Source organism: Ornithorhynchus anatinus, chromosome 3 (assembly GCF_004115215.2).
Source record: "Ornithorhynchus anatinus isolate Pmale09 chromosome 3, mOrnAna1.pri.v4, whole genome shotgun sequence".
Classification (NCBI taxonomy): domain Eukaryota; kingdom Metazoa; phylum Chordata; class Mammalia; order Monotremata; family Ornithorhynchidae; genus Ornithorhynchus; species Ornithorhynchus anatinus.
Genome location: NC_041730.1, coordinates 68,685,590 through 68,700,716, shown reverse-complemented (window position 1 = coordinate 68,700,716; position 15,127 = coordinate 68,685,590). Strand labels below are relative to the sequence as shown.

General features: G+C 43.9%; 1 protein-coding gene across 2 annotated transcripts in view; it reads right to left on the bottom strand.

Moving 5' to 3' along the window:
* Nucleotides 1-1,034: 1,034 nt before the first annotated feature.
* The window catches only part of POLI (DNA polymerase iota), a 39,292-nt gene continuing 25,199 nt past the window's right edge, over nt 1,035-15,127 (bottom strand). For both annotated transcript variants that reach the window (XM_029060320.2, XM_029060321.2), the window contains 3 exons: nt 7,117-7,247; nt 3,884-4,089; nt 1,035-2,111 (listed from right to left, as the gene is read on the bottom strand). In XM_029060320.2, coding sequence (XP_028916153.1) covers nt 1,290-2,111; nt 3,884-4,089; nt 7,117-7,247 — 1,159 coding nt within the window. In that variant the 3' untranslated portion in view covers nt 1,035-1,289. The remainder of the gene's footprint in view (nt 2,112-3,883; nt 4,090-7,116; nt 7,248-15,127) is intronic.

Here is a 15,127-nt window from a genome sequence, read left to right as displayed (position 1 = left end):
AGGGGGGAAAGAGGGCTTAGCTGAGGGGAGGTGAAAGGGGAGTAGAGGGGAAGCAGAGGGAGGAGAGGGAAAAGGGGAAGCTCAATGTGGGAAGGCCTCTTGGAAGAGGTGAGCTCTAAGTAGGGCTTTGAATAGGGGAAGAAAATTAGTTTGGCAGAGGTGAGGAGGGTGTTCCAGGACCACGGGAGGACGTGGCCCAGGGGTCGACGGCGGGATAGGCGAGAACGGGGGACGGCTAGGTGGGCGACAGAGGAGCGGAGCGTGTGGGATGGGCAGTAGAAAGAGAGAAGGGAAGAGAGGTAGGAAGGGGCAAGGTGATGGAGGCCTTGAAGCCTAGGGTGTCTACAAACTGTTGTATGGTATGCTCCCAAGTGCTTAGTGCAGTGCTGTGCACATAATAAGCACTCAATAAATATCATTGATTGATTCTGTACGTGGCTGGAGTGTGGAAAAGAGTAGAATGGAGCGCAAACTGGCCTCTGAATGTATGGAAGTGGAGAAGAATTGTGTGTAGAAGAAATCCTAAACCTCAGTGCCATCAAAGAGCCTCAGTTGAGTAGATGGTGACTTGTGGACACACCCAGGATGGCCAAGTGTTCTTGTCAACACCTATGTCCCGCATACTTAAAATACTTAAAGCTAGGGCTGCTACACAGTGTCAGCAGCCACTGCTGCTTTGTGTCGGGGGGAACGGAGGGGCGAGGGGTGGGGAGTGAAAAGAGAGAAGAGATTTAAACAGATTCCCCACTCCCCAGAATCAATAAGAACTCACACTCTTCAACCAGTTGCCCTGGATCTCATCATCTTCCTAAGGACAGTCCTGACTGGAACAAATTAATACAAGTTAGTGAGACATTTCAGTTCTAAGATTGTTCATACTTTGAAGCCCACCTTGGGCTGAAGTTCTTGAGTAACTTTACATCTCAGAGGGGCAAAATTCAATAATCTTCCTTACTTTCCTGTAGCTCAAAGTTTTTGAATGTTTTGTTTCATAGATGTCTGCCTACTTTTTTCAATAAAATGTAGGGACCACACACTATTCATAATATTTTTATTGAAAATCATATATATGACAACTTGAAATTTGAAGACAACATTTGAATTACCACTTTTGAAATGGAGGCACGTTTTAAGTGAAAATTACTTCTGCTCTTCACACATTGCCTTGAATGTGTCCGATTAGCCAAATTTTTTGCAGTATTGAATATCTAATGCCCAAGTTTAATTTAACTACCATAACTGACTACTAAAACTGAAATGGGCAGGTATTTTATTTTTCAGCCTGCTTATTAGTGTTTAAAGTGTAAAGATACTTCTGCTCTCTTCCATTCATCCAGGAGTTCCTTTTGTATTTCTTTTGGTAGTTCAAAGAAAACTGCGGGGTCAATGTTGGAAGGAAAAGTAATTTCCTCCTCTGCAGAGTCCTGCTTTTGGTTTTTCACAGCGCACTGATGCTCAGAAAGTGTTCCTGTGGGCCACTTCTGGTCAGCTGCAATTTGTTCGGTGGAAAAAAGTTGTCGACTTTGCAAGTCTGGAATGGAATGGACAGTAGACACTGCAGGGTTTGTATTTGAAAGGTGGAAGGCTTGGGGTTCCTTCGGACATTGGCTCACACCTCCATCTCTTGAAACGCTTTCCGGATAGGAAGAAGGATCTTTTAAATTGAAAAGATATGCTGAGCCAGGACTACTTAAACCTGATGTCCCTGGCTCATTTGTAGCTAAAGAATCTGAATGTTTGCTGCTTGCTGCAGATGTTGGGTTTTGCTCGCTGCAATGTGAGTCACTGTCCTGCCTGTCTTTTTGAGGAAAGAAAGACAGTACTCCTTTAGAGGCCCGCAAAGAATAACTGGGAGTTCTCTTTCCATGGAGTTTTTCCCCAGGTTTCCCAGAGATAAGTTCTTCTTGAATATCTAATGGAAGCTGGCTAAATACCTCATGGTCAATGCCCTCAGGGAGGGACTGAAGAGGAAATTCTTTCTCCTTTGGATAATTTGTGGAGTCTAACGGAGATTCTCCGGTTTTTGTGCTTTCTATTCTTCCGGTAGGTAGAAAATCCCAGCTGACATCCTTGTCTTGTGAGAGATCTTCCATATGAATGTCTTTCATTTTCTAGCACGGAAATAAAAAATAAGAAGTTAAACAACAGTTTGTAAAAGATGCAGTTCCTAGGAGTGCACCTATTAAAACACTGTATTCCCAAAGTGTGGTCCCTGGCTGTTCCTGGACTCCCGCAGGTTTGGGGGGTAGAGGGAGGGGTTCACAAATCCTCTGGACCCTTTCTTCGAACGTCAGAGGCTCCAGGCTCTTTCAGGGGCCGCTTTTTGAATGGGCCTGTTGATGGGTTTCCACTCTAAAAAGGGCAGCTGGGAGCCAATATGTTCTATTAACACATCTACTAATCTGAGGATTTTATTCCATAAGTGGCCTCTGGACTGAGAAGTTTCAGGACCATTTTGGTAAGTTCACTGTGGGCAGGAAAAGTGCCTACCAACTAATAAAAATAATAATAATAATTCTGTTCTATTGCACTCTCCCAAGTGCTTAATACAGCGCTCTGCACACAGTAAATTCTCAATAAATACAGGTGATTAAGACATTCTTATAGAACAGGGTTACTGTTCACTTTGGTTGTGCCATTTGGAAGCACATACCTTTCCTCTCACACACTTGAGCTTCTATATTCAGATCCAAAAAGAGATGGATCAGATGAGGCTCCGTGATGCTATAGCTCTACAATTCTAAAACAACCGCAAAGATATTCAGCCTGGCAAATGCGATGCAAGTCCCACCTCATTGTTGCCCCTATATTCAGACCCCTTGAAACATTTTGTAGCTGCTCCTCTCCTCTAGGTCCCCCTCTGTCTCTGCCTGGCTCTCTTTTTGGGATTTGTTTTTCTATTTTTCTTCTCTCATCTAACGAAAATGGAACTCATCAGCATTATGACAGTAGTTCCCCCTTCCAAGAGGCATAAAAGAGCAGCTGAGAACAGGAAATAAATTAAATCTGCGTCATTTCCCCTCATCCCCATATCTGCATTTTGGTCACATTCCTACTTCTGCAAGGGGAGGCAGAAGAGGAAGTTTCCAAGCAGGGAGAATGGGCAGGGGGGTTATGGAGAGATGACATTTTCAGCAGATGTGTTTTGGGGACCCCCTATGCCAGTCAATCGTCTGTCTAGAGGCTTCCTGGGAGGCAGTCCAGTATGGCAGCCAATCCCCGGGTACAAAACACACCACCTGGGAGTAGTGCCCCTGTTCAAAAGGCTTGGAGCTGGTGACCCAGATAGTGCTGCCAAGCAGTCTTACCTTTATTATGTTTACAGATGTGAAGTGCTTAGCACAATGGAAAATGTAAATACCTCAACAGCAATCTTTTCTATCCTAGCTGCTGATGGGTCATTAGGGAGATAAAAATGAGTTGTGTTACCCGACCATGCTTCACCCAATCAGGACAATCAGAAAATATTTCCCAGATAACTAATCACTTTCTTCCCTGCTCATCTAACAGGAACTCTTAAGCCCTTCTACTTTCCTCTTCAACAAAGAATACTCGATTTCTTAAACTTCCATTCTTATCATTAACCTTTTGGGTAGGTGCTGTTTAAGATCATCCACCAAAGGAGAAATGAAACCCTTTTCTACTCTCTTTCATCTGAAAAGCATGTGTGCTTATTTTTATTACTTGGGAAAATAACATTTGGGATTGTAAAAACGTGGAGGGAAAAGTATGAGACATATAAGGCATAAAAACCATAAGAAACCAACCACATTCAAATGCCACACTCAGAATATCTAACATTTAGCCACATACACAATTCTCCCTGCAGTAAATAAATCTACAGTATATACAGGACATCTGTTTCCAAGAACTCTGCACTTACATGTGTCCTTTTACCAGACTGTGAAGTTGATGATGATGATGGTGTTAAATAAAATTCAATAGTTCCCTTCTTAGAAGTCGGCATTGCTTTAAGGTTGGAGAAGCACACGCTCAAAAGTGTAAGGTGAAATGGCACCTTCACGTTTACCATATTTCGAAACAGTTTCATAAGTATATCAATCATTGGAGTCATAACATCATAGCTTCCTAAAGTTTACATAAAGGAAAATATAAACAAACTCAAGCCATTGTACAAAACGGCTAGATTACTATTAATATTCATTCAATAGTATTTATTGAGCGCTTACTATGTGCAGAGCACTGTACTAAGCGCTTGGGATGAACAAGTCGGCAACAGATAGAGACAGTCCCTGCCATTTGACGGGCTTACAGTCTAATCGGGGGAGACGGACAGACAAGAACAATGGCACTAAACAGCGTCAAGGGGAAGAACATCTCATAAAAACAATGGCAACTAAATAGAATCGAGGCGATGTACAATTCATTAACAAAATAAATAGGGTAACGAAAATATATACAGTTGAGCGGACGAGTACAGTGCTGTGGGGATGGGAAGGGAGAGGTGGAGGAGCAGAGGGAAAAGGGGAAAATGAGGCTTTAGCTGTGGAGAGGTAAAGGGGGGATGGCAGAGGGAGTAGAGGGGGAAGAGGAGCTCAGTCTGGGAACGCCTCTTGGAGGAGGTGATTTTTAAGTAAGGTTTTGAAGAGGGAAAGAGAATCAGTTTGGCGGAGGTGAGGAGGGAGGGCGTTCCAGGACCGCGGGAGGACGTGACCCAGGGGTCGACGGCGGGATAGGTGAGACAGAGGGACGGTGAGGAGGTGGGCGGCAGAGGAGCGGAGCGTGCGGGATGGGCGGTAGAAAGAGAGAAGGGAGGAGAGGTAGGAATGGGCAAGGTGATGGAGAGCCTCGAAGCCTAGAGTGAGGAGTTTTTGTTTGGAGCAGAGGTCGATAGGCAACCACTGGAGTTGTTTAAGAAGGGGAGTGACATGCCCAGATCGTTTCTGCAGGAAGATGAGCCGGGCAGCGGAGTGAAGAATAGACCGGAGTGGGGCGAGAGAGGAGGAAGGGAGGTCAGAGAGAAGGCTGACACAGTAGTCTAGCCGGGATATAACGAGAGCCCGTAATAGTAAGGTAGCCGTTTGGGTGGAGAGGAAAGGGCGGATCTTGGCGATATTGTAGAGGTGAAACCGGCAGGTCTTGGTAACGGATAGGATGTGTGGGGTGAACGAGAGGGACGAGTCAAGGATGACACCGAGATTGCGGGCCTGCGGGACGGGAAGGATGGTCGTGCCATCCACGGTGATAGAGAAGTCTGGGAGCGGACCGGGTTTGGGAGGGAAGATGAGGAGCTCAGTCTTGCTCATGTTGAGTTTTAGGTGGCGGGCCGACATCCAGGTGGAGACGTCCCGGAGGCAGGAGGAGATGCGAGCCTGAAGGGAGGGGGAGAGGACAGGGGCGGAGATGTAGATCTGCGTGTCATCTGCGTAGAGATGGTAGTCAAAGCCGTGAGAGCGAATGAGTTCACCGAGGGAGTGAGTGTAAATGGAGAACAGAAGAGGGCCAAGAACTGACCCTTGAGGAACTCCAACAGTTAAAGGATGGGAGGGGGAGGAGGCTCCAGCGTAGGAGACCGAGAATGATCGGCCAGAGAGGTAAGAGGAGAACCAGGAGAGGACAGAGTCCGTGAAGCCAAGGTGAGATAAGGTATGGAGGAGGAGGGGATGGTCGACAGTGTCAAAGGCAGCAGAGAGGTCAAGGAGGATCAGAATGGAGTAGGAGCCATTGGATTTGGCAAGAAGGAGGTCACGGGTGACCTTAGAGAGAGCAGTCTCGGTAGAGTGGAGGGGACGGAAGCCAGATTGGAGGGGGTCTAGGAGAGAATGGGAGTTAAGGAATTCTAGGCATCGATTGTAGACGACTCGTTCTAAGATTTTGGAAAGGAAGGGTAGTAGGGAGATAGGACGATAACTGGAGGGGGAAGTGGGGTCAAGAGCGGGTTTTTTTAGGATGGGGGAGACGTGGGCATGTTTGAAGGCAGAGGGGAAGGAGCCCTTGGAGATTAGTAATAATAATACTAATAATAATGGCATTTGTTAAGCACTTACTATGTGCCAGGAACTGTTCTAAGCGCAGGGCTAGGTACAAGGTAATCTGGTTGGACCCAGTCCATGTCACCCTTGGGGCTCAGAGTCTTAATCCCCATTTTACAGATGAGGTAACTGAGGTGAAGAGAAGTGAAGCGACCTGCCTAAGGTCACACAGCCGACAAGTGGTGGAGCCAGAATTAGAACTCACTGTCTCTGACTCCCAAGCCCATGCTCGTACCCCTAGGCCATGCTGCTTCTCCTAAATCAATAAGATGCTTTAACAATATATAAAACTCTGGGCAGGGATGAATGGAATATCTCAAAACTTTCTTCTAATGCAAAGAGAGACAGTGGTCAGTCCTAAAAGTTTCCTGAGTTCCAGACGGGCTACCAAATTAATAAGGAATTTTTCATTACCTGTACCCTAATCACAAAGTTCCTGGCCGCCCACTCAATTCATTCTGGCAATAACTTCATTCATCCATGTGCATATTTAGATTCATTATGTACTCATACCCCTGTCTATCTCTCCAATTTTCCAGCACTCCTTGAGGACAGGAAGGTCTAACATGTACTCGTAAGGTAATATAGTGTTACAATTTCACTACAGAATGAACATTATGAACATTACAGAAGCCTTGTATAGTTTTAGAGCATGAACATTCAATGAATATTTAGGAGGCAGTGTCATCTCCTAAAAATAAGCACAGGACTAGAAGTTAGGAAACCAGGGTTCTGGGCCCAGCTCTGCCATTTACCTGTCGGTGGACTCTGAGCAAGTCATTAACCTCTCTGTGACTCAGTTTCCTCATCTGTACAATGGGAATTAAATTACGGTTCGTCCCCCATCTTAGACTGTGAGCCCAGTTTGGGACAAAGACTGTGTCCGATCAGATTACTTTGGATCCTCCCCCACCACTGTATCAGGCAGTAAATAGTAAGCACCTTAGTAAGTCCCATCATCATTATTACACAGGATGAAGACAAAACTTACAAAAATTTTTAAAAATTAAAATTTCCAATGATATAACCCATTTCCCATTGAAGTTTTCTTCAGTCAAATTCAGTAGAACAAACATATAATAATAAAGTATGAAAGGAAATAGTAATTCATATGGGTACTTGCCTGTTCCTAACTTCTGAATTACATGAGATGGGATAGGACACTGCCGACTCTCCCGATTAAAAGATTTCTCTGCTGAAAATCGACGGATGGTTAATCTTATTGTATGAGGTTTCCTTCCATCTTTGTAAACTCTGAAAATATGTTATATGGAAAACAAGAACATTAATACTTATTAGGTGCTTTTAAACCCAATCTGAGTTAGCAAATACAGTAAGTACAGTGATGACAGCAGGCTGTTGAAAAACAAATAAAGCGAAAATTCCTAGTCTGAGCCTAGGTAGAAAACATAAAACAATCAATTACTGCATTTGAAGGTTAGGTAGGTTAAAGCATTTTACTTTTAAGGAGCCCTAGCTTCATGGCTATTTCAAGCTAAGGCTGCATTTCCACTGCACTTATTGGTGATCACTTAAGCAATTTGCTCCATCATTCACAGTTAAAGTGATTATCTCCCTGCAAATTGCATCCATTAAAAGAAACTATTGTAGGGAAAACCTAGCCATTATCTGAAAACTGCAATCAGTTCTCCCATAACACATTTTAACTACACCTTTTGGATTGAATGCTACTGGGGTAATAGGGATCCTTCTTCCATTTGTGCCCACCTGTCTGGATAAAACGCAGTGCAATACTGGAAGAAAACAGATGCATTCTGTAGGTACTAACTTGTGAGTTTTTCATAATGCAGATCCTCCTTATTATAATAATAATGGTGATATTTGTTAATAATAATGTTGGTATTTGTTAAGCACTTACTATGTGCAGAGCATTGTTCTAAGCGCTGGGGTAGACACAGGGGAATCAGGATGTCCCACATGAGGCTCACAGTTAATCCCCATTTTACAGATGAGGTAAAGCTTAAGGTTAAGAGCTTACTAGGTTCAAAACATTCTTCTAAGTGCTGGGGGAGGGGGGAGGATTCAAGATGATCAGGATGTCCCATGTGGGCTCACAGTCTTCATCCCCATTTTACAGATGAGGTCATTGAGGCACAGAGAAGTTAAGTAACTTGCCCAAAGTCACACAGCTGACAAGCGGTGGAGCCTGGATTAGAACCCATGACCTCTGACTCCCAAGCCCGTACTTTTTCCACTGAACCACGCTGCTTCTCTATTATAAGAGAACTGGCTGGGCTTGAATGTTCCAACTTAATAAAAAGTAAGGTCAGCAGTCCACCTGCAAATCACCGAGTAAATTACATCAAACTAAATGTTCATTAGGCAGAGTTTCGGCCCTTGGCTTTCCTTCTTAACTGCACTGTTGGTTGGAAGAAAGGTCAATAATTTCTAATCAATACTTTCCGCTAATTGGCTATTCTCAAGATTTGCGGGTACCTATGTAATAATAATAATGATGATGGTAATAATGGTGTTTGTAAAGCATTTACTATGTGCCAAGCACTGTTCTAAGTGCTGGGGTAGATACAAGGTCATCAGGCTGTCCCACGTGGGGCTCACAGTCTTAATCCCCATTTTACAGATGAGATAACAGAGGTACAGGGAAATGAAGTGACTTGCCCAAGGTCACAAAGCAGACAAGTGGAGGGGCCGGGATTAGAACCCACATCTTCTGACTCCCAAGCCCGTGCTCTTTCCACTAAGCCATGCTGCTTCTCATTCATGATCATTCTCAAACATTTATTGAATATGCATAGAAGCTTGTTCATCTCACCCATCTATATACTCTTCCACCTCCCACCCCTTAACCGTGGGTGTCCCCGGGTTCTTTTTTGAGTTCTTTGCTCTTTCTCCCTCAGGGAGCTCAATAGCTCACATGGCCTTAGATGCCACCTCTATGCCAAAAGACTCACAATTCCACTTCTACACTCCTCCTTTAACCTACAGCCCTGCATCTCCTCCTCAGAACATCCCCACCTGAAAAACTTAACACGGCTAAAAACGATCTACTGAAGATGAGTGTAATTAGTTCCTCAAAAATCTGAGTGTATTGTGAATCACTCTCCTGAAGGATCAGTTTGCCCACAGACATAAATGCGATTTGTTAGGTTCTCTTTCAAAACCAGCCCTGACATAATAATAATAATAATAATAATGGTGGTATTTGTTAAGCGCTTACTATGTGCAAAGCACTGTTCTAAGCGCTGGGGGGATACAAGCTGATCAGGCTGTCCCACATGGGGCTCACAGTTTTAATCCCCATTTTACAGATGAGGTAACTGAGGCACAGAGAAGTTAAGTGACTTGCCTACAGCACACAGCTGACAAGCAGTGGAGTCAGTATTAGAACCATTCAATAGTATTTATTGAGCGCTTACTACGTGCAGAGCACTTTACTAAGTGCTTGTAATGTACAAATCGGTAACAGAGACAGTCCCTGCCCTTTGACAGGCTTACAGTCTAATCGGAGGAGACAGAGACAAGAACAATGGCAATAAACAGAATCGAGGGGAAGAGCATCTCATTAAAACAACAGCAAATAAACAGAATCAGGGTGATGTGCATCTCATTAACAAAATAAATAGGGTAGTGAAGATATACACAGTTGAATAACCTCTGACTCCCAAGCCCGGGCTCTTTCCACTGAGCTACGCTGCTTCTCTAACATAACATAACACCGGGACCCTACAGGTAATTAAAATTACACTGTATTTCCCCTCCACCCTTCCTCTCAACAATTTATGGGGCCTTTCTTGACCTCTGTACTGTGCCTCGAGCATGGCCCTTTCCACCCATCTCCCGTTTCCCTCGACCCTACCCACTTAACTAGCATTTTTTGGGGGAGGGGAAGGAAACCAGGGACTTGCATGGCTCCCACACTTCCAACAGAAAGGGCCCAGGGAAACGAGCCAGCAATCCCAACCAGGACGTGCCGGACCTGCTTCCTTCTTTCCAGCTGGGAGCCAGTTTGATCTGACCTGGCTAGCCTGTGCTCCATTGGCCTGGCTCAGCCCCAACTTCCCCCTTGCTGCAACTTTGTCCCTAGGCTCAGCTGCTTGTCAGCTTTCATCACCATGGTGACCGGCCAGGCACAACTTTAGCCCAGGGGCATTTCTAACTGTGATAAGCAGCTGCAATTCTCAGCATTCCCTCTCCCAACACCCCCACTCTAAAGCAACACAGAAGAGGAATATCATGATTGCAGTTAATCAGTCGGTCAGTCTGTCAGTCAATTGCATTTATTGAATGCTTGCAGTGTGCTGAGCACTGTACTTAGCGCTTGTGAGAGTACAATACAACAACACAGAACAACACATTCCCTGCCCACAACAAGATTACAGTTTAGAGGAGGAGTGGCTGAATAGGGTTTTCTCTTGGTTTAACACAATGCAACATAGAATCGGGATGGGAGAAGAGACCTCCACACTTTCAATTCAAAATAGGGCGACTTCCCTCAGAAGGCCCTGCAGAGCATGCACGATACTGACTGGGAAGAAGCAAGATGGAGTGAGGGGAGGAAGGGTGAGGGGGGGACTTTCATCCCTGCAGTGACTGAGTGTAATATCAGAAGGGTCTTCTGGATCCTGAGCCACATAGCAATCAGTGGCTGAGGTAACTCGAGACTTTACCATAATCAATCAATCCATGGTATTTTCTGAGTGCTTGCTACGTGCAGAGCACTGTACTAAGAGCTTGGGAGAGTACAGTACAAGTGCAAATTGAAGTGCAAGAGTGACACAGAAGGGAATGGAAGAAGAGGAGATGAAGCTTTATCAGGGAAAGCCTCTTGGAGGAGATGTGCTTTTTTAAATTAGACTTTGAGGGTGGGGAGAGTGATCATCTGTCAGATACAAAACGGGAACATGCTCCAGGCCAGTGGCAGGATGTGGGCCAAGAGGTCGGCACCCAATATTGCATCCAAAAGACACTACTTCTGCTTTTTGACTAAATGGGGTTTTGGAGTTATTAGAGCTACTAATCAAGTTTCTAACAGTCCTTAAACCCTTCTTTTCCTTATACCCTGCTCAAAAGCTGCTTTAAGGAATTCATCCTTCATCCATCATCCCTTACTATAGTTCAGATTTCAGACATATAGTGGTTCTTCAGCAGGAATAGTGAAAAATACAGTTATGATTGAAATGTCATGATGGATACAGCTTCCACTTTAACTTCTAGAGACCGTAAGCATTTAAATACCATTGTCTAATTTGAAAAAGGGGATTTATAGAACATATGTAAAATATCATATCACTACATTGGAAATATATTTTTTAAACCTCCCTGAAATGGAACATTTTAAATTTAAGTTGTGTGACTTTGGGCAAGTCACTTAACTTCTCTGTGCTTCAGTTACTTCATCTGTAAAATGGGGATTAAGGCTGTGAGCCCCATTTTGTTCTGTTTTGCTCTGCTGCCTGTCTCCCCTAATTAGACCGTGAGCCCGTCATTGGGAAGGGATTGTCTCTATCTGTTGCCGAATTGTTCATTCCAAGTGCTTAGTACAGTGCTCTGCACATAGTAAGCACTCAATAAATACTATTGAATGAATCTGGGACAACCTGATAATCTTGTATCTCCCCCAGTACTTAGAACAGTACTTGGCACATAGTAAGTACATAACAAATATCATTATTAAGTGTATGAAATAAGACTGATTATTCTTCCACTGATTGCTGCTTTATTACTGCTATGTGTTTGTTGGTAATAGACTAATAAAATTTCTTTCAGTGTCTCTGTAAACACTTTACTAATTAAAATACTATATATGCTATTGCAAAGATTAAACTAATCAATTGTGGTAATATATCTTGCTTGGCTTGGCTTTATGGTAGAGGCTATTATTTAAATAATTTAAAAGCAGATAAGACAAGCACAACAGAACATCATATTATGAAAGTCTCATGCTGGTTTCTAGAGGTAAAAGGAAATACTAAAGTATGATTTTATATTCTAAAATTACTATCTCTGGCATATTAATCATATCAAGTATCATAGGCACGTCCTCTTCAAGGAAGGGAAAGTCCAAGAAAGGGCTACTTAAATTTGGGGAAATTATATATTTTTCTCACTAAAAATGAACACTAAACACATGCACATATAGTTCAGGTTTTCTATTATGTATTTTTCCATATGAGACTACATTAATTACAGTAAATTTGCACTTATCCACACTAGTAAAAAGGCATACTAGCCCACAAAATCCTTAATCACAGATTTAAAATCCATTTCTTGTGAAAGGAAAAGAAGAGGGCTTAGAGGTCATTTTTACCGTGACAATGAACTGGTTTCCAAGCAGGGTGTTGGTATTTGTTAAGCGCTTACTATGTGCAGAGCACTGTTCTAAGCACTGGGGTAAACACAGGGGAATCAGGTTGTCCCACGTGGGGCTCACAGTCTTTATCCCCATTTTACAGATGAGGGAACTGAGGCACAGAGAAGTTAAGTGACTTGCCCACAGTCACACAGCTGACAAGTGGCAGAGCTGGGATTCGAACTCATGAGCCCTGACTCCAAAGCCCATGCTCTTTCCACTGCGCCACGCTGCTTCTCATAGAGAAGCTCATAGAGAAGCTGCTCATAGAGAAGCAGTCACTTCTCAGGGTGGGTGAAGGGAAGTGACTGCTGGAAATACCAAAGTCAGGAAAGGCTGTTTAGAGACAAGAAGTGCTCCTTTGGGCCAAAGAGAACCCACCTATTCTAATTTGGCCTGTCCACTCAGCAACACACTGCAGGGGGAGAACCACTGGCTCCTTCGTTGTTCCGTATCTGATTACTTTCCTTTGACAGCCTCCCCATTCTGGTACATAAGCTGCTCTCATGTAAGTAGATGACCTCAGCTTGAGACATTCTTACTCCACTGTAGTGCTCTCTCATTTTAAGGCAAGATCAGAGGATCAGAGGAAAGGGAAAAGTGGGGGCCCAGGACTAGATGGGAAGCAGGTGGTTATACTGGGAACTGGTGTGAAGACTTGGGAGAATATGGACAATTTCAGGCGGATAACTGGGAGTGTCTCTAAGTATTAAACGTAAGACATTGTGATAACCACTATCAATCAATCAGTCAATGGTATTTATTGAGCACTTACTGTGTGCATAGTACTGTACTATGAGCACTTGGGAGACTACAAGACCACAGAGTTGATGGCTAATATTAGTCTTGTGTGTTAAAAATAGAACCCAAGTTGTTGAGTTGGTCTAGCACTTCCACAAGTAATGGAGGCCAGTTAGCCTGTGCACTGGAAGCTGGGGAGTCATGTTTCTTGTAGTTTTCCTGACCCATGAGTTGGTCAACAGGGCCATGCAGTTTAAAAGACATGAGGCAAATGAACCTAACCCTGATCTCTCACAGTCAATCATATTTATTAAGTGCTTACTGTGCACAGAGCACTACGCTAAGCACTTGGGAGAGTCGAATATACAGACACCTTCCCTGCCAACAATGACCTTACAGTCTAGAGGGGGAGACAGGCATTAATATAAATAAATTACAAGTACGTGCATAAGTGATATGGGGCTGGGAGGGGTGATGAATGAAGGGAGCAAGTCAGGGCAATTTGGAGGGAGAGGGAGAAGAGGGAAAGGGGGGCTTAGACAGGGAAGGCCTGTATTCAGAGTCCCCAGGGAGACCAGGCTGACAAAGACAATGCAGCTGCATTACTCCCTTCCCTGCCCCCAGGCACATGCATTATTATATTTAGAGTTGGACACCCTCGCTGAAAAGCTGAGGGCAACTAACTTGGTGTGCTTGGCTTTGGAGTCCACCAGGTGCTTGAGACAATTTCTAGAGAGATGGGGCTGGTTATACTGACCTCAGGGGATATCAGGTCTTCCTATTTCAGGCTGACCTCCACTCCTATTTAGATGGTGAATTCCATGTGGGACAAGGACTGTGTCCAACCTGACAAACTTGAATCTACCTCAGTGCTTAGAACAGTGTTTTTCACACAGTAAGCTCTTAACAAATACCACTGCAATACCAAGGCCAAAGGTACAGTTGCTTTCATCCTCTCCCAATTACTAATAGGAAGGAGAGAATAGCAATTGTGCATAGAAAGGGCTAGGGATATACAAACTTTTCTGTACCACGTTGAGTTCAACACATTCAGGGTTTAATTATTCCCCCTCCCAAGTCCCAGTCCGGTAGGGGGAGAGAGGAATGGAGTTAAATTAATGGGTAAAACATTTCCTGGAAGATTGGAAGATCTACTTTGGGACAGGGCTTATCCACCTTGGTCGATAAAATAATTCATTCATTCATTCAATCGTATTTATTGAGTGCTTACTGTGTACGGAGAACTTTACTAAGCACTTGGAAAGTACGATTCAGCAATAGAAACAATCCCTGCCTACACCGGGCTTACTGCCTTTAAGAATTACTCATACATATTAATAATCACTGTGGTTAATATATTCATACATGTCAATTTAGTGAGAGTCAGATGATAGTCCACTTGGCCATTTAGTTCTTTCACTTACTGTACAACCTTGGGTAAGTCACTTAACCTTCTCCATGTCTCTGTTCCTCATCTGTAACAATAAGATTAAAATACCTGTTCTCCCTGGCCCTTTGGACTAGGAGCCCCATGAGGAACAGGTACTGTTTTTTACCTGAGTATACAGACTTATACCTACCCCACTGCAATGCTTGGCACATATTACATTGAGAACAAATACCAAAATCATTATTATTGGTCAGGTCACCTCACTCTGCTTTTCATTATTTGAAGCAGAGTAGGGAGAAAAAGGGAAACTGAATGAGATGCCCATGCCCTCTTTCCTGAAACACCTCCCGGTCCTCAACCTTGACATGAGGAACTGTCTCCTTGAAGAGAGGAGCTGTGCCATCTCATCTAAAGGAGAGATAAGGAGCTGGAGATGAGGAGGAAGAGGAGAAAAAGAAGAAGGAGGAGGAGGAGAAAGAGAACCAGATGGCTACTAGAGCCGGGGACAGATCAGATCTGGAGGCCTGCCGCAGGAAAGAACTGGCACAGGACTGGGGGAATTCAGCCCCAGAAAGACACGAGACCTTTAAGTTCAAAAGGTGAGGTCTAGTCATAGAGTTGCTATGTTAAAGTTATTTTATGTTAAATATTGGGACGAGTCAGGACACATCT